The sequence below is a fragment of the Phyllostomus hastatus genome, unplaced genomic scaffold, assembly GCF_019186645.2.
Source record: "Phyllostomus hastatus isolate PE091 unplaced genomic scaffold, TTU_PhHast_1.1 phas_contig_38, whole genome shotgun sequence".
In the NCBI taxonomy this organism is placed as follows: Eukaryota; Metazoa; Chordata; class Mammalia; order Chiroptera; family Phyllostomidae; genus Phyllostomus; species Phyllostomus hastatus.
Window position 1 is genome coordinate 36,101,408 of NW_025333869.1, and position 18,473 is coordinate 36,119,880.

At 38.5% G+C, this 18,473-nt stretch overlaps 1 protein-coding gene across 3 annotated transcripts in view; it reads right to left on the minus strand.

Moving 5' to 3' along the window:
* BICC1 (BicC family RNA binding protein 1) overlaps positions 1-18,473 on the minus strand; it is a 263,766-nt gene that overhangs the window by 168,012 nt on the left and 77,281 nt on the right. For all 3 annotated transcript variants that reach the window (XM_045842264.1, XM_045842263.1, XM_045842265.1), the window contains exon 2: positions 11,381-11,427. In XM_045842264.1, coding sequence (XP_045698220.1) covers positions 11,381-11,427 — 47 coding nt within the window. The remainder of the gene's footprint in view (positions 1-11,380; positions 11,428-18,473) is intronic.

Below are 18,473 nucleotides of genomic sequence, written 5' to 3' on the forward strand. Positions count from 1 at the left end.
CCTCTCCTAGACAATTTTGATTTCACCAAGAAAAAAGGGGGTAATAAAATCTATTTTTCCACCACTTAAAGTGCCAAAAGGCAGCTCCTTTGGAGAAATTTATATCCAAAGAAATTTAAAAACTGCATAAGCACTAGTTTGAAACAAGCCACAACTGCTAAACATACAAAATGAGAGAGCAACATTCGGGATATTTAATAATTTAATTCAAGGATCATGTTACTTAAAGAGGCTCGGAGTAATAGAGTGTTCTCCTTAACTACTATTCAGAAAAACAGAAAATGCTTTATACTGTACTAATCTCTCTGCATGTTGGCTGACTATAAACTTCCCACAAAAAGTATAATATTGACTAAAACAACAGTCCATAACAAAATCTTTTTGGAAAATAAGGGCAATACATTCTTTTCTACCTAAGATATTAATAGCAATGAGCCTATTATTCCTTGAATAATGCTGGCAACTGACTAGCAACTGACTAGCAAAAAGAAACACACCCTGAATAAGACTAGTACATTTATACAGTATATACAGAGAGGGTGTTCATCATGCACTGGGACAATGTGTTTCCATGGTTTAAAACACACGGTACTGCTACTATATACATATTTTAATGACAGGCTTGCGGAAAGTGTCATGTGTCTTATCTACCAGCACTGCTCCTTTAAAGATCTAGCTTAATTTAACTGCACCAAACTTTGTTAAAATGAGAATGCATAAAGCTTTTGAAGGATGATTATGCAATTAATTATTCAAGCCAATGAATGCCGATTATATGTTAGTCTGACTCCTTTTTTAAGATTTTATTCATTTATTTTTTAGAAAGAGGAGAAGGGCAGAAGAGAGCAAGCAAGAGAAACATCAATCTGTTGCCTCTCGTACATGCCCCAACCAGGGATGAACCCACAACCCAGGCATGTGCCGGGCATTGAACTGGTGACCTTCTGCTTTGCAGGATGAAGCCCAACCAACTGAGCCACACGCATCAGGGCAGTTTTAGTCTGATTCTTAATTACCAGACCTCATCAGAAGAAGCAGAGAAAACTGCAAGGGCACCTGCAGATCCAAACTTGAGAAGCATCGCACACTGTGCCAGGTCCGGCGAGGTTCTCGCTCACTTCTGGTATACCTGCTCTCTGTTTCACTCTGCGTTCCCTTCCATAGATAGGTTTCCTCTGCTTACTCACAGCTGCTTCTCCCTTGTAACTCCAGGTTTCCCATGGCCAACACTGTCCCTCCTGCCTTCTCTCTTGACCCATCCTACTTCCCATTCCATTCCCACTACCACTCTAGGTCTTAGTTTCCTAAGTTGTTAGAGATAACTCACAGTGAGTTTTCAGAGCCACTCACACAGGTGATGGCCAGTGTTGAGTCTGTTGCCCCCTCTAGGCCCGTCAACTGTGGCCAGAAGGGCTGGGAAGCAGAGCTGGTCGGCACAAACTGGCTCGCTCCTCTCTTTCTTCACCACACGGTGTATGAGAAGGCAGGCACAGAACCACATAAACTACAACGTACATAAATTTAAAACTAGCATTCAGAGAAAAAAGCAAGGTAAGAGTTGAATTAGCCTGAGGGTAAATTCTAAAGTACCCTATTTTGCCTAAATAAAATGAAAATATTAAGTACATCAAGTAAAAGGCTGGACTTTAAAAAAAACAAAAAAAGAGTCCCAAAATTGAAGAAAAGACCATTCATGAGACAACAACAAATTGTTATTGTAAGTTCTGCAGGTAGAAAAGAGGAAAATGTCAGGTACAAACTTCAGAACAACCAACTTAATGTAATTTGATATTTTGATTGTTTAAACAAAATATAAAGGACAAATCCGTGCCATTTTTTTTACTGTATTAATTTGTCTCTAGCTTTGTGGTTGTCCCTCTAATGAACCACATTTACCAAAGTTTTAAATAGAATTTCTGTCATTAGGGAAGCTTAGCCTACTCAAAAGCACATGACTGCTGATTTAAAGAAAATAATTTATGTTTTAGTAAGAATAGTCAAACAAAGTCAAAACAGCACTCTTCAAGTCCTGGCTGCCACAAACTAGCTGTCCAACCTTGAAAAAAAACTCAATTTGAAACTATTCATATTGTTGTCTAGAACAAAGACACCACCACCACATCCAGCTTTCAAATGCACTGATTCTTCTGTGAACCCATTGCAAATCAGTAAAGCGTAAAGCTCCTTATTTAATGTCATAGCACTCACTTACGTCACACTACAAGACATGACACAGATCCCCTCATATTATGGACTATCATCCTGTGGCTGATAACCTCTGTCCTAGATAACCCTATGGAGTCCACAGTGAAGAAAAACAATCGTACAAGAGTTCTGACTGCTAAGTCACAGAGCCAGGTGAAACCTTTCAGAGGGATGCCATTCTGGAAACCATTCTGCCACATGGTCTACAAGCCCAATGTCAAGACAAGAGCTTAGAGAGAGAGAGAGACAGAACATGTGAGTTGTATCTAAGTGGGTCTTTACCTGCCAGTCTGAAATGAGGTCTCCTTATTTTCTATTATGCACCTAGCAATGACACTGGAGTCAACCTTTCCTCTTCAGTTGGATGAAATGCCAATTCTTTGTACCTGTAACCAATTCACAGTGCCTGAGTATTATATAATCTTTGGCTGCTTCTTGATCACATCCATACTGCAGATATTATGGCCTCACTGTCCATAACTCTATTGGTCAGGCTATATCTAAAACATTGTACCACTGCCACATTGAAAATGGGACACTGATCTTGCTCCTGACAGTAAAAAGAATGGTAAGGGGCCTGAAAATTAAGTCCTATGATAAGTAAGTATGTTTAGTCTGAAGAAAAGAAGGCATAGAGATGTAAAAACTATCTTCAAATTTTCCTATAACTCCAAATGGCAAAACAAGAGCAAATGGATTAAAAAGGATGGGGAGGATTTTCTAAAAATCAGCACTGACTTACGTTGTGCATATCTGAAACCTGTTTGTCTTTACAGCTGTTGTTGGTGACACGGAAGGGACCTCAGAGCTTGACTGGAAGCAGAGCCAGAGGACCTCTCGGACTTCTCCGTACGCTCTACACATTGGCAAGAATTTATGAATCCATGGGCAACCACAGCCTACTTTAGCCATCATGATCTGCTTTTCTCCATGAGGTGCTTTTAAAACTAATACAGGTTCCCGGTAGAAAACTACACATAAAGGAAAAAGTCAACCATAATCTCATCACTGAGACAGTCACTTAATTTTTTGACATAATTTCTGCCCTAGTCACTTTTCTAGTCAAAAATATATGTAACAAAATCTGAGTCAAACTGTTCATATGCCTTTCTCCTCATTTTTTGCATTTACATAATAATCAACTTCCCAAATCATTAAATATTTATAAAAGACCATGACTTTTAATGTCTACATACTAACCCAAAGTTTGGGTATATCATATTCTAAACATTACAGTAAGCACCTTAGGTTATTTTTAACTTATTAAGTTATTACAAATAATACCACAATGACTATCCTTACCCATTCATATTCAGACACATCTCTGATAATATTCTATATTCATACAAGACTGGATTTGTCTTATGCATACTTAGATATAATAATAACTTGAATCACAAGACAATCAAAGAACATAATTAAATGTACACACACACGCAGACTACCACAGCAAACACAAAGCTCCTGTGATTGAAATTAATCATCAAACTTTATCCTTCCTCAAAAACATTTATTCTATCTTAAAAACTTGTTTCTGATCCAACAGAAATATATGCATTTGTATATTATCAGTTCATTAGTGTAATTTGGGTTTATCTGTGTAATGAGAAAATTGTTCTGAAATGTTAATATCAACCATGAATAATGATGTTTATATGTTAATATTGGTCACTTAATATTCTGATAACTTTAAGACTTAAGAAATTCATAAATTTCAGAATTAGGAAATTCATAAATTCAGAATTTAGAAAATCTATTCAGTAAGAGCATTTTACAATATAACATACAAGGCTTTTTAAACCAAGATCAGTAAATGATTTAGCTGGACCTTCCCATAGTCATTGATCCCAGGCAGACTCTATACTGCTATTTAATCCACAGTCCTGCCTGTGACCCTTCTTAAAAGATCTATTTTCATAAATTTAGTTTGATTTTCCACATGATCCAATGCTTTGAGTTTTGGTTTCAAGAGGAAAGAAGACCATTTTAACTATTAACAAGTAAACTTTCACCAGATATTGCTTTAAAATTATTATTCACTTTAAAAAATTATAGTAGTGCCTTGGTTGGTGTGGCTCTATTGGTTAGAGTGTTGTACCATAAACCAAAAGGATGGAGGTTCGATTCCAGGTTGTGGGTTGTGGCTTCAGTCCCCTATCAGGCACATACAAGAGGCAACAAATGGATGTCTCTCTCTCACACCAATGTCTCTTTCTCTTTCTGTTTCTCTCTTTCTCTCTCCCTGCTCCCCAGCCCCCACCCCAAATCAGTAGGCATGTCCTCTGGTGAGGATAAAAAAATTTTACATAAAAACTTGTAGTAGCAATTAGGGTGTATTCACTACCATCACACTTTTTAAAGGACTCTCAATGACATCTTCCACTTCCATGGTTGCAGAAAGTAATAAAACAGCAAATGTGATCATGGGATTTTCACAGGGCAGTTGTGTGAAGTCATTGCCGAAAAAAAAACCAAGTACATGACATTACAACAGAACTCCAGAGTGGCACGCAGTGCGCTTGAGAATGCAGTCTGACCACGGGCTTCTCAGGTTCACAGGAGTACAAACGGGACCGAGATGGCCCAAGCATGGAGGGGAAGCAAATCACCAAGGCTTTTTCTTTTTTTCCTGAAGTTTACATATTTAAAATTAATTAATTCAGAATTTGTAGTAATTCAGAGCATAATGAATTGAGGTTAATTTGTGTTCTTTTGAAGAAAGGACTCTCCAAAAATGTAAAGAAATCATACTCAAATTAAAGCATAGTTATACTATGTAACACAATTTCTTAAAAATCTAAACTGTTAATTTTAATGGAAGTAAGTAAAACAAACTTGGTAGACATTCATCCAGGAAGCAAACTGTGTTTGTTACTTTATTCTGCTCAATAATAATAAATTTACATTTCTTTTGAGAATTTCTTAATTCACACAGTTCATTATCAAGCTAACCTTTAATTCTGTGAATTTTGGGGAGCAATTAGACTTTTAATCATGTTTCTATATATTGGTAGACTTTTTATTAAGTGAATGCATATTTTGTCCAGAAATTTTAATTAAATACTTTTATATATTATTAAGTTCAATCTTACAATCCAGAAACCAACTCCTGCCTACTTCGTGCAGCTATTCCAATTGCTAAGAGGCACATGACAGCTCTATCCTTAACCACCCAATGCCTGTTGCTGGTGGACTGCCCACTCACCCATACTTGCTAGGCTCTTGAGAGAAGACAGAACAAATTATAAGATATAAAATAGGATCAATTCTTATCCTTAACACCATTCTAGAACAGGATCAGACAACCTGCATTTTTGGATTCTTCCTTTCTTCCAGGTGTTGTATATGTTCAGGTATCCCTATTAAGCCAGATTAAGAGAAGCATGATTGCAGATTCTCACACTAAAACTTACTCTCAGGGCCATAATGGAATAAGAACTCGGGGTCCCTGAATGTCAGTTTTAAGGCCTAACTATCCATTAGTGATGATATCCACTGGTAATAACCTTTGCCTAGGTTTGGAATCAATGCTGTATTTCTGCATAGCTTTCTCAGCACATCTTCACAACCATGACATCGAATACTCTTCTATACACACACACACACACACACACACACACACACACACACACACACCTTTAGTAATATTTAAATTGTGAACCATATGAATGTATCACCTATTGAAACAAATACTAAGATTAAAATATCCTAATTTCTCCCTGACTGGTGTTGCTCAGTGGGTTGTGCATCGTCCAGCAAAGGGAAAGGTCACAGGTTCAGTCCCTGGTTGGGGCACATGCCTGGGTTGTGGGCCAGGTCCCCAGATGGGGACATGAGGGAGACAATCAACTGATGTTTCATGATGTTTCTCTCCCTCTCTTTCTCCCTCCCTCTAGAATCAATAAATAAAATATTTTTTAAAAGTCCTAATTTTATTTATATCCAATTTGACTTAAAATGTTTAAGCAGAAAGACTCCGAGTAAAAAAAAAAAGAGGGTATACCATGGGCTATAGTTTACTGAATTCATCTTGAAATAATTAAAAATTATTTCTACTACCAAAGGAATGTGTTCTATTCAACATACACAAAATAGTGGCCAGGGGAGAAAGTTGAAGCAATTTTACTTAAAGCAGAGGTTTCTGCTTCCCCTTCAGTAAAAAGATCCAGGCAGACCCACCTAAGACCACCTAGCACACTCATTTGGAGGAACAGATGAAAGCAAATACTCCTCCCAGCCATTCGCACCAGAAGAAAACATTTGCTACTTTCCAGGCTCAAAATGACAAAACTAATGTTTGCTGAAGAAGGATAAGTTTGAAAGCAGCAAAAATATACCACATAAACCACCAAACTCGATCTTATTTGTATCAGCCATACTGTTAGCCTTTGTGAAAGTCACAGTTTATATGTCAGTGTTGCAAACCTACATATTTTAAGGGTATAAAATATCCCCACATTTAAAATATGTGCTGTGTACTCTGGAGAAAGCATGTATATAACCCAATGCAATGGAAAAGTTGGCTTTCATCAGTTATGATGCTGACTGTATTTTGTCTTCTCCAGCCATTGGGATTCAAGGTTCCTGAAGCATTTTTGCTTTGATGAGTCACATCTGTAATACAATCACTATACCCATCCCTACCTAATATACTGAAACACATTTTCCCCTCCAGGATCTGGCCATAGTCATTTCACAAGAGGGAAAAAAAAAGAACTGATTAAAAGGAAACAGGACAGACAGTGAGTAAGCCATGAACAACTGCCCAAAGCACTGTAAAAGCCAGATCATTTCCATGTGTTTCAATTAAGGCCGCCATGAGCAGTGGACAAAGAACTAGAGAGAATACTGATAAAGTTGTATCCATTCCCTCCCTTTGTCAGTGTAGTTAGAGACAAAGAATAAGTACAATTACTGGGGAAACTTGCAAAGTTTTAACATAGGAAAGCATTTGGGATAAAGCTAATGCAAACAGTCTATTGGTAATCCCACCAGCCAATCAGAGCATATTAAAAAGCACTATGGACAGAAAGGACTACGGTTGTATAAGCAGTAGGTGTCTTTCAACGGTAGGGTAACGAATTAGATTTTTTTCACTTCCTTACATGTCAATTATATATTTATTTTAGACAATTTAGAAATGACTTGTAATAAGAAAAATACAGATTTGGTACAAATTTTTTAGACTAGGCAGTTAAAATCTACAAATCAAATTGAGCATCAAAATGTAATAAATAACATTTACAGTTTTGGCAAATTCTTCTGGTTATAGTAAACTTTTCTGCAAAATCATTTCCTCCATTAAAGGGTATTAGAGGTTGAACTGTGCTGGCCCCAAATTCCCACAGTGAGATCCTAACCCCAGTACCTCCAAATGTGGCCTTATTTGGAAATAGTCATCGCAGATGCAATTAGTGAATGGTGAGGTGTGATCACCCTAGTAACTGCATATGATCCAAGCCAATATGACTGGTGTCCTTATAAAAAGAGGAAGTTTGGACAGAGACATACACAGAGGAAATTGCACATGAAGATGAAGGCAGAGATCAGGGTGGCACTCAACAGGCCAAAGAGGGCAACACTGTCTCACAGCCTTCAGAAGGCACTAACCCTGCTGCGCCCTCATGTTGGACTTCCAGCCTCCAGAACTGCGAGACAACAGAGTTTTGTTTTTGAAGCCACCCAGTTTGTTGAACATTTTTACAGCAGCCCTAACAAAGTAATATAAAAGGTTTCAAAGGCACATGAAGACATAAAACTTTAACCACATACATTTTTCCTAACGATCTGTCTTTTGCTGCATAGCGCTTGCAAAATCCCTATGCTCCTCTTCCCCTTCCCACCCCCTCGCTGCAGTTATATAAGGCCCCACAAATAAGTTTTCCCCAAGGGAATGTGAGAAGAGGTGAGATATGCGACATCCAGCCCTGACCTTTAAGACCATGGCCCACCTCCTCCACACTCTCTTGTTCTGTATCAGCTCACATTTGGACACGGCGACGACCCACCTTCAACCACACAGATGAGGCCCATGACTTACGGAACAGCAGAGCAACTTCACAGAAGGAATCTGGGTCTCTCACTGACAGTATGGAACAATACCACCCACCAAGTGGGAATACTCACCTTAGACTGTTATGTGAAAGTAAAATAACTCGGTTCCTTAAGTCATGGTATTATTGGGTTTCTCTGCTATAACTGGTTAGTTTTTTGCCCTAACAGAGTATCAGGGGAAATAAAATGTTTCAAACATGTGCAATAAAACAGTATATAGAAAACCAGGTAGATTTCTGAAACAATAACTAGGACTGAATGGGAAAAGTTCATGTGTACAGATAGTAAACTGAACCACTATTACAGCTTCAAATTTAAGACAATGCATTTGACCATCTTAGTAGTTGACAAACTGCAATTAAACTCTTTGGAGAAACCTACCAATTCGTATTCTTATAGACATTTTTAATTTTCTTTCATTTTTTAATTTCAAACTTTTCCAGTGAGAACACTTAATTTAGGTTAATAATTATATCTCTACATTTTTACATATATTTTAAAGGTACAAAAGAAAAATGAAGCAATATATAAAAAGTTTCACACTCCTCCTCCAATCCCCTCTTTACAGAGAGACTGTATGAAGCTAGAAAGGTATCCTTCCAGACTAAAACATTTCTTTTAAATAATAAGGGTAGTCAAAATTTAAACTCAGCTTAGAGAGGTTTCAATTTTGGTTTGTGATACACACCTATAGTCAAAGCCAAAACACATTCTAATATGCATATGGAGCCTTTGAATTTTCATCACTCTGGAAATAGCAAAGTATTTTTCAAAGATGCTAATGACCAGCAATATGGCCTCTTTCTTGTTCTTAAATGTTTCCCCAAATGTCATTATGTGAAACTGGAATACGTGTGACCAGAAAAAAGTTCCTGGAGAACAATTCAACACTTCTCCATTACTTCATTCTACTGCAGATGAACCATAATGTCTATTTCTGTCTGGTCAAGACGCTGAAAATTACTTTCCTGGAATTTGGGATGTTTGCCTTTAACGTACAGGTTTTTTTCCAGAGTGAGTATCCCAATCTATATGGACACTTGTCTATCAGGAAGACACTTTCTAATGAACTAAAGAAGAAAATGAGGAGATGAAAACTATTCTCGTTTAGTTACTCAGGAACCTCATTAACCTGTAACCAAGAACAGAATGTGCAATTCTAACCCACAGTTTGTGGGACACACATGTTCCTGGGTGGAAACATGTGTTTCCATTTAAACTGCTGGAATGTATATACGGCTCCACAAAGAGTGATAAATATTAGCAAATCTTCTAAGAATGAAGGTCCTTTATGACCACATACGCTGTGTTTTGATTCAGCTTTTAAAATGTCTGAGTCATACAAAGCTCAACAGTCTGCTTTTTACATCTATCTGCAAGTTAAAGAAAACGAAAAAAAAAATTCCTTCCACAGATATCATCTACGTTTCCTACCACAGCCAACCCAAGGCAAACCTGAGCATCTGCTCCTTGTCTTGTCTTCTTCCCCTTGCAGCAAGCCCGCCCCAGCTAAAGGCAGGGCATTCCAAAATGCCCAAGGACTAAGAACAAGTTGGATATTAACCAACGTCACATATTGCCAAGTAAAGGGCTTCAGGCATAGCATATAAACAACAGCATGAACCTAAAGCAGGGATGGAAAACTGTGGTCTGGCACATTCTATTTGGCCCACCCAGCATTTTCAATTTTTTAAAATTTAAATCCCTTTAGGAAATCCATCCCCTCTCCCACTGAAAGAAGGTACTTCATCATATAGGGTAGTGTAGCTCACCTTGCACTATGAACCCCTCGTATGTTGTATGCCAGCCAAACATCTAAGGTATGAATGCCACATAAATTCTTCCACCTCTGAGCCTCCCTACATTCTGGGTCTTTCAATCCACCCAAGCCTACCTCTTCCCGTGGCTAACTTCTACTCTTCTGAAGACCTCAAGAAGTCCTCTCTAATCTCCCAAAGTCCCAGTTAAGTGCTTAATCCTCTGTGGCCCCAGGCTCTCCTGCTATTTCTGTGATCCTATCACCAGACACCAGACTAATTCCTTCAGTGCAGGGCTGATGCCTTGCTCATGTTGGCCTCTCCAGTGTGTAGCACACAGCAGGTGGTAAATAAATATTTTCAGAATGAAGAAATGGCAATATAAGTATCTGCTCTGAAAATATTTGCTTTTAATACTCTTGGCAGAGTATGCAGATGAATGATGAGATTGACAAAAAATAAAAGGAGATCACACAGAAGGCAAGAGAATAAAGAGGCTTGTAAAGGCCACATCTGGTTACACATAGGTGCTTTCCAAGGGCTTGATGACCCTCTACAGCATTATTTAATCTTCTACATAGTCGCTGCTATATTTTTACTCTTCCCGACGCCTAAGGTAACTATATACTTGTTCCTACGCACGTTTTCTGGATCCCAAACAGCAAAGACACAAACACAATAAATCCAAATAAATAAAAGAAAGAGGAACATGAACTTGAATCAATTTCTTGGACACAACTGGTATCTTCCCTTATATGGCACATTTATTTTAAGAAATAGAGCTGATCAGAATTAATCAACTATTCTTACTAGTTTCTCATATTCATTTTTTAATCAGCTCCACTCCTATGTCCCTGTGTTATACATGACGGGCCACTGTCTGCACTGAGATCACAGCTTTCAGAAGATACCCAAGGACAGAGTTGACATGGTTACCAACTGTGAGCAAGCAGGTCTAAAGGTACATCTTCATGGATTATATTATCTGCCCACAGTTATGCTTACAGGAAAAGAGGAAGGCTTTGAGGGGATTCCTTCTCTTTACCTCTCAGGTCAGGAATGTGTTTGGGGAAGAAGAAAATAGGGAGCAAGAGTAAAAGGAGATAATCAAGACAGCACATTTGGCAGCCCTCCTTGTCTCCAGGCAAAAACTTCATCAGATTTGCCGAGAAGGAGCCTTTTGACAAAAGTACGGTGACAAACAGCGGCCCACCCTTTCCAAGCCTGGAGCACCCCCAGCTGTCTATCAAGAACCTATCTCCTTTCTCGTGGAGGGAGTGCTTTCAGGAGCTTCTACTGCAGCTAGTGAGACAGGTATGTTTCTCCAATCATTATCACCAAGGCAGGAGTAAAAAGCAACTTACCTTTTGAAAAAAGTCTTCCCCACTTTTGCCTTTTCCTTCAGCAGCAGCTGTAAATAAAAATGTAAACATTTAAAATAGTTTCTTTTTTTTTCAACCTATGTACTCAAAAACTGTCGAGTATCAGGTATGAGAATACCAAGGTAAACAAGATGCCACTCTTGCCCTCCCAAAGCTCAGTGACTGCCAACAGGCTTCCTCAGGGGATACAAACTTGATAAAGAATAAAATGCCAATCCAATCGCAATTATACATCTTGAGATAATTTCCCACTCCTTTCCTGTCTGAAAGACTCACAAATCTCTATTTTCACATGAAGATGAAAGTAATCTCCTTTTGTAGTTAAGGAACTATGTGAACAACTGTAACTACCAATATAATCAGCTGTAGCACCCTAAGCACTTCCTGTCTGTAATCAGTCCCAGGCCTGTGGCCGCCTTTTCACCAGGGCTAGTGGTACAGGGCCTGGTGAGCTGTGTCAGTTTTATATTTTGCAATGACTATACACTCTGCTTGAATTTCGGCTGGCATCATATACTACTTCAATTCACTCCTTCATTGGCTTATATGAAGAGAGAGGAAAAAAAATGAGAATTAAACAGTAATGGTAAAGTCGCAGGCAACAAAACTTCATGTAAGATTAATTAAAAGGCTGCTGTATTTGAAGTCTTTTTGTATCTAAATGGTAGCCTATAAATATAGGACAAACCCAGTTCTCTATGTTCAAATGTCTTAAGACTGTTAACATTTTTTCTTTTCATCTGCGGGGAGAGGTGCGACGTTTGACTAAAGGGAGAGAGGACAAAAGCCAACAGCATCTTGCTTGCCACGGGCCTCCAAGTGCATCTTTTAGGGGGTGAACACCCAACAGGTGCCCAATTAGAACGCAGAGGGGCAGTGGTTACCTGGAGCAGCCCCCTCTCGCCCGGACAGCAAAAGGAGCTGGGGTGAGAACTCTGGAACTTGTTAAAATGATTAAAGACCCAAGAAGTATGACAGATCATTGTTAGGAGAAGGATTCAAAATTCAAAGAAATTCTCTCTGCCTTCAAAATAATAACAGGTATTATTAACTGTTTTCCCACCGACTTTTTTTTAAAATTACACAGTTAAATACAAGACAGGACACAACTTTGTAGAAGTGTGTTTTTGTCATCAGGTTTTTATCCAACAAAGAGAACACAGAGTACAGACCTCTGTGATTACCAAGGACAAACTGAGGAAATGCATGAAAAATAGCTAAAAAGAAATAAACAATTAAAAATTGGATTCCGATGTTTGGCAGGCTACATTACCTTGCCCACCACCAAAGATGTTCTTGTCCTGATCCCTGGAACCTATCGATCTGTCAGCTTACTGGCAAGAGGGATTTTGCAGAGGTGATTAAATCAAGAATCCTGAGATAGAAGGATAATCCTGAATTAGCCAGGGGCCCCCAATGTAATCACAAGGGGTCCTTGTGAGACTGAAGCTCCTTGATGTAGCCCAGTGACACACACGTCAGACCTCTGACCTCCAAAACATGAGATAATTAATTCACATTGTGAGTCACTGTGTTTGTGGTCATTTGTTACAGCAGCAAAAAATGAATACATAATGCCAATACCACTTTAACTTTGTGTTTTGCACAAACATCACACTGTGAATGGCATGAACCAAGTATAGACCCTGAGGTGAGCATCTGAAGCACACATTTCCACAAAAAGATTCCACACAGTTAACTCTACGAATTATGATTTTTCACTCTCTAACTTGGAAGTATGTCAGCATTAAAGCCTTTTTAAAAACATTAAATGAAAATTTGAACAGAAGAAAAGCAAAGTTTAATCTTTCTAAATAAACTGGCAAATGTGGTGGACCCTCGGCTAGAGGGGCCACCCACACAAGGTGAAAGGTCAGAGCCCAACCCAAAAACACACATCGAGGTATCGGCTGCCTTGCAGGAGCTTCAGTTCAGCCACCTCTCTGGCTGCCTTTAACTCTAAAGCTGAAAATCGTTTAAAGGGGTCCTAATAAATAACACAACTGCTTGGCAATGAAAACTACATACCAGGGCAGAAAGTTGTGAAAAAATTCTATGACATCAAGGAAACTCTTCTTCGAAAAGAAATTTTAGAATCAAAGATATCTTCAAAGGCCTATCAAGGAAGGCAGATAATCACCCCTTTCACACACACAGAACTCTTAACACAACTTAGAATTCATCAGTTTAAATTTCATGATACAACTATATTTCATCACAGAAACTCCCTTTTGGACACTTATTTTGCTCATGACAAACCCATTATGTCACGACCTTGAAATGCCCCCTCATTCCAAATCTGAACAGACTTCACAGAATGGCCATTCAATAGCAGAATGAATAAAAAAGGGGAAATTGCCTTAGTTAGATCCAAACTACAATTAACCACGTTCCAGGGAAACATCTAAAATTTAACCAGAAATCTGCACCTTTCAGCAACCTTATGATTTGTGGGGGAAGAGGAGGCAGGGCGCCAGAAATGGCAAACTCATTAGCACCAAAAATCGCTGTTCTTTTTCATTACAAATGTTTATGCTGAGAAACTCCAAATCTGAGTCTGATTTTCTCCTAAATCATGAGAAGTGGTCATTTCCCAAGCCCACTAGAGCCCTGGTAAAGGAACCTGGGTAGATCATTGTCTCAGGTGGAAACCACTGTGGGTCCCAGTCACTGGCTCTTTGCAGGGAGTGTCCTTATCTAATTCCCAGATGGCTGGGTCTCCTGTGGGACTTTCACTGGCCACACCCAAGCAGAGTTGTCCAGGCCGCAGAGGCCAATCTAGGGAGAGCACCATTTCACCAGAAGTGTCTTCTCTCCACAAACAGGAACGCTTCTGTGCCCAAATGTGAGAGTTCAATTCTCTAACTTACTCTAAAATCCTTGGTATCAAAATATAGATGCTGAAGAAGTGAGAGATTGGGGGGTGGGGTGCTGGTAGAATATATTTTTCCTCAATATAAATGTAGGCATTTAAGATGTTCATTTTAGAGACCCAGAAAAGAACAAAGGGAAGTTCACTCTCACCCCACAAATATGTGTCTTATACTGGCAGATTAAAACAGGCAAGGTCATGCCCCCTTTTACACAACCTTCGCCCCTATGTCCAAAGCCACCCAACTAGTGAGAGAAAGCCAAAATTAAAATTCAGTTCTACTGACAACTTTCCCAAAAGATCTTTTCACAGTCACAGCTCTCCCCAAATTAAACCTAACAGGACTGTAATTTAGCTCTTCTCATTCTGGACAGTTGCTAAAAAGCAAGTCGCTTTACTCCTAACCCAACACTAGAGCTAGGCAGCTACCGTCAGGCCTAAAGAATAAAGGTTGCTTCTAGGGAGTCCATCTGAGAGTTGGACTGCAAGAAAAAATAGGAGGTATGATAATATCTGGATTCAGTGGCTTTCTCTTCAGTATATTTGCAGGGGAAATGTTGCTTGTGCAATGAGCCAGCCCCTATTTGATTTCATGACATCCTTTGACCTTTGAAGTCTGATTATATTCTGTGGTATAACAGTTCCATTGAGTCCTCACATTTTTGTACACTGTTACACCCTCATCTTTTCTATTCCACAGTAATATAAACACACATAATGATTTAGTAGCCTTTTTCTGTCTTTACAATATGACTTCTGCCTGATGTTCCAAAATTTAATCGTTTGATTGTATAAACCCTGGATTCTTCTTGCCAATGAAAGCAATTGTCTTTACTTTCATGACACAGAATAAATTATTTCAATACTACTGAAGCACAGCTTCATGGGTTGTGCAGGTAAAGCATTTCATATTTTAAGCTGAACAACTCATTTTTATGTTTATTATAATTTATTCAGTGCTTGGCCATATTTTATTTCATATTTTTGCTTCACAAGAAATACGGGATGGTGAAAGCCATGGCCAATAAAAACAGCAGAAGTTGAAACAGGTGTAAACTATTACAGTCCCCCAAACTTCAGGGGCAAATCCAGTTAATTACTGAATTAAAGTGGGGTGGAGGAGCTCAATTTTAAATTCTTTGTAGGACACATGGAAACTTGTTTAAATATTCTTTTCATTCTGAAATGCTTTTTCATTGTTAACATCTTATGGTTTATGGGGCCAAATCTAAAAACACAAGGGCTATGCATTTCGTATTTAAAATCATTTTGCATTGAAGATTATTAAACATTCCCTTGATAAGCCATGGGTTTTTTCACCCCTGTGGAATCTGAGCAAGAAAAAAACAAGTTCAAATTATAAAAATAATTCAGAAATAAATCTTCAAATCTGTACAGATTCAGGGCATTCCTCCCATTTTTAAAAGACGCCCCAACTACAGCACATTTGTAACTAAGAAGGCTACCGTACCTTAAGGTCGCCTGAAAGATAAGTTTCTCATCATTACGGAGCCTGAATCTCCTGTAAAAACATTTTAGTAAAAATTTAAAACATTCACTCAGGGTATCAATTTAATCCTTATCCTAAAATAGCTATGTCATACACTTTATTCTGTATATTTCTGTTCTCAGAAAAGTCCTCCAACTATCTGGCCAATTGCACTGACAGAGGAATCAGCAAAAGATGTGGAAGATGCAGTGTCTGTATAAACCAGGAGGACTTTTGTGTTCATGAATCATATCTAACACTCTAGATGCATGCAAATCTCTGAGCACTGATTGAATAAATAGTAGATGTTAAGCCTATTTTTATTTTTTTAATGTTTCTTGATTTTCTAAATAGAGAGGAAGGGAGAGAGAGAGAAAAGCATCAATGTGAGAGAAAAACATCACTTGACCGCCTCCCATACATGCCCCGACTGGGGATGGAACCCACAACCTAGGTACGTGCCCTGACAGAGAACTGAACCCAACCTTTTGGTGTATGGGATGATGCTGCAACCAACTGAGCCACACCAGCCAGGTCCAAGCCTATTTTTAAGGTTTCTTCAATTCACAATTAAAATCATTCAAATTCTCTAGACAACTGAAGAACACTTTCAAGTTTAAACTTCAGTATAGAATACTGCCATTCGAATGCTGTATGTCACAGTAGATATAAGGATTCTCAGATCTCATCTTTCCTGAAACTCCCTTCCTACTTCCCAAGTCCACTGTGAATACATCAAATATACCTGCCCTGGCGGGGGGAGGAGGGGGTGTCACATGGCCTGTTGAGAAAAATAAAAAAGAAATAAATAAAAGTAATGTAAATTTTACCTTGATAGTGGCTAGATATTTAAGAATGATTTTCTTCTTCAGTTTAATTTTTTCTTAAATATTGTTTTATTTTTGCAGTTAAAAATTCCCATGTTCAAAAATGCAATAAATTGCCCTGGCTGGCATGGCTCAGTGAATTGAGTGCCAGCCTGTGAACCAAAGGGTCACTGGTTCGATTCCCAGTCTAGGTCACATGCCTGGGCTGCAGACCAGGCCTCCAGTAGGGGGCATGTGAGAGGCAACCACACATTGATGTTTCTCTCCCTCTCTTTCTGTCTCCCTCCCTTCCCCTCTCTCTAAAAATAAATAAAAATCTTTTTTTTAAATGCAATAAATTATTTAAGGAGACTGTAAGGATGTACAGAATCATCTCAATTCTACAGGTAAGTATATATGAGTGTATTACACATAGTTTATATGTTAGAAAAAAACTATAAACACCAAAATGTTAACAATTGTTATTTGAGTGGTAAAATTATTAGGTCATTTATCACTGTCTCCTTTGTGTTGTCCAGAAAGCTTTAAATAGCTTGAACTTTTTAATTAGATAAAAATCATTTGAAATCCTTCTTCCTGTTTGAGAGTGAACTGAATTTTACCATTACTGGTTTGTCACAGCATCATTTTCAGTCCACAGTGCATAAAACAATCCAGCAAAAGTCTGAAGGTCAAATGTGGATATAAGCTACCTAAAAGGACAGAATGACTAACACACTATCAGAGATGAGTAACAGCCAGCCAATAAAACCACACCAAGTAGAGAACTCCACAGGCCTCAATTAACCCAGCACCTTCTAGATTGAAGTACTGACTTTCTACAACTCTCAGTGGAGAAGTTTTAACAACTTAGGCCTATAATAAGAAATTTCTAGCTGAAAGCACTAAATAATCCAATATTTGGAAAACTTCTGTGATTCATAGCTACTTTTAATAGCTAGCCAAAAGACAGAAAGAGACATTCTCTAAAATGCATAAACCAAAAAGAGAAAAATTTTATGTATATCTAATTGAAATAAGACCATGTTTACTAAAAGGTCACATCAAGTCAAATAAAATAAAATACATATAACACCTTACTAATTTGACACATTCTAAAAAGGCTCAACAACTAAGAATATGAAAGAAAAGAGATGGATTATCTACAATAATTTGGACCAAGATCATGGGTCTTAACTGAACTATACCAAGAAGGCATCCTCTGAGGCAATGCCTTAAAATTTCGCTTCTCACCAAATTTTTAAACGGAGTTAACAGGAAAGACAAAGACTCTCTGGGGGCAGGGGGAGGAGTCCTATCTATTTACTCTAGCAATGGGGGCCACTGCTGTCTCTTTAAGATTTACACCTACTAACCCAGCGATTTTCAACTTTTTTCATCTCATGGCACACATAAACTAATTAGTAAAATTCTGTGGCACACCAAAAAGTATGTATTTTTGCCCATCTAAGCAAAAAAATAGGTATAATTTTGATTCACTCACACTGGACAGCTATTGTTGTGTCGGCTGCTGTCATTTTTTAATTTGATAACCTAAGGAAAAGGAGGTCAGGGAAAACGCGTGCATGCTACTCGTTTCAAAAAGTGTTACAGCCCCTGAGTTGAGAATCACTGTCCTAACCCCAACAATTAATTCCTTGGCAGACCACACTTCTCAAAATGCAACTGCAGGGGATTTTTGTCACATGCTAAATCTCTCAGGGAGGTAAAGCTCTGCCAACATTCCAGTGTGTGTGGGGGGGGACATGCAATGTAAGATGGTGGCAGCCCTGCCACATTCAGAGCCTCAAGCAAAGCATTTTCCTGAGCCCAGCCATCTTCAACCATGTGCCACAAGAATTTTTAAAACATGAGACACTTGACTATTTAGTCAGAGGCACTGATGTC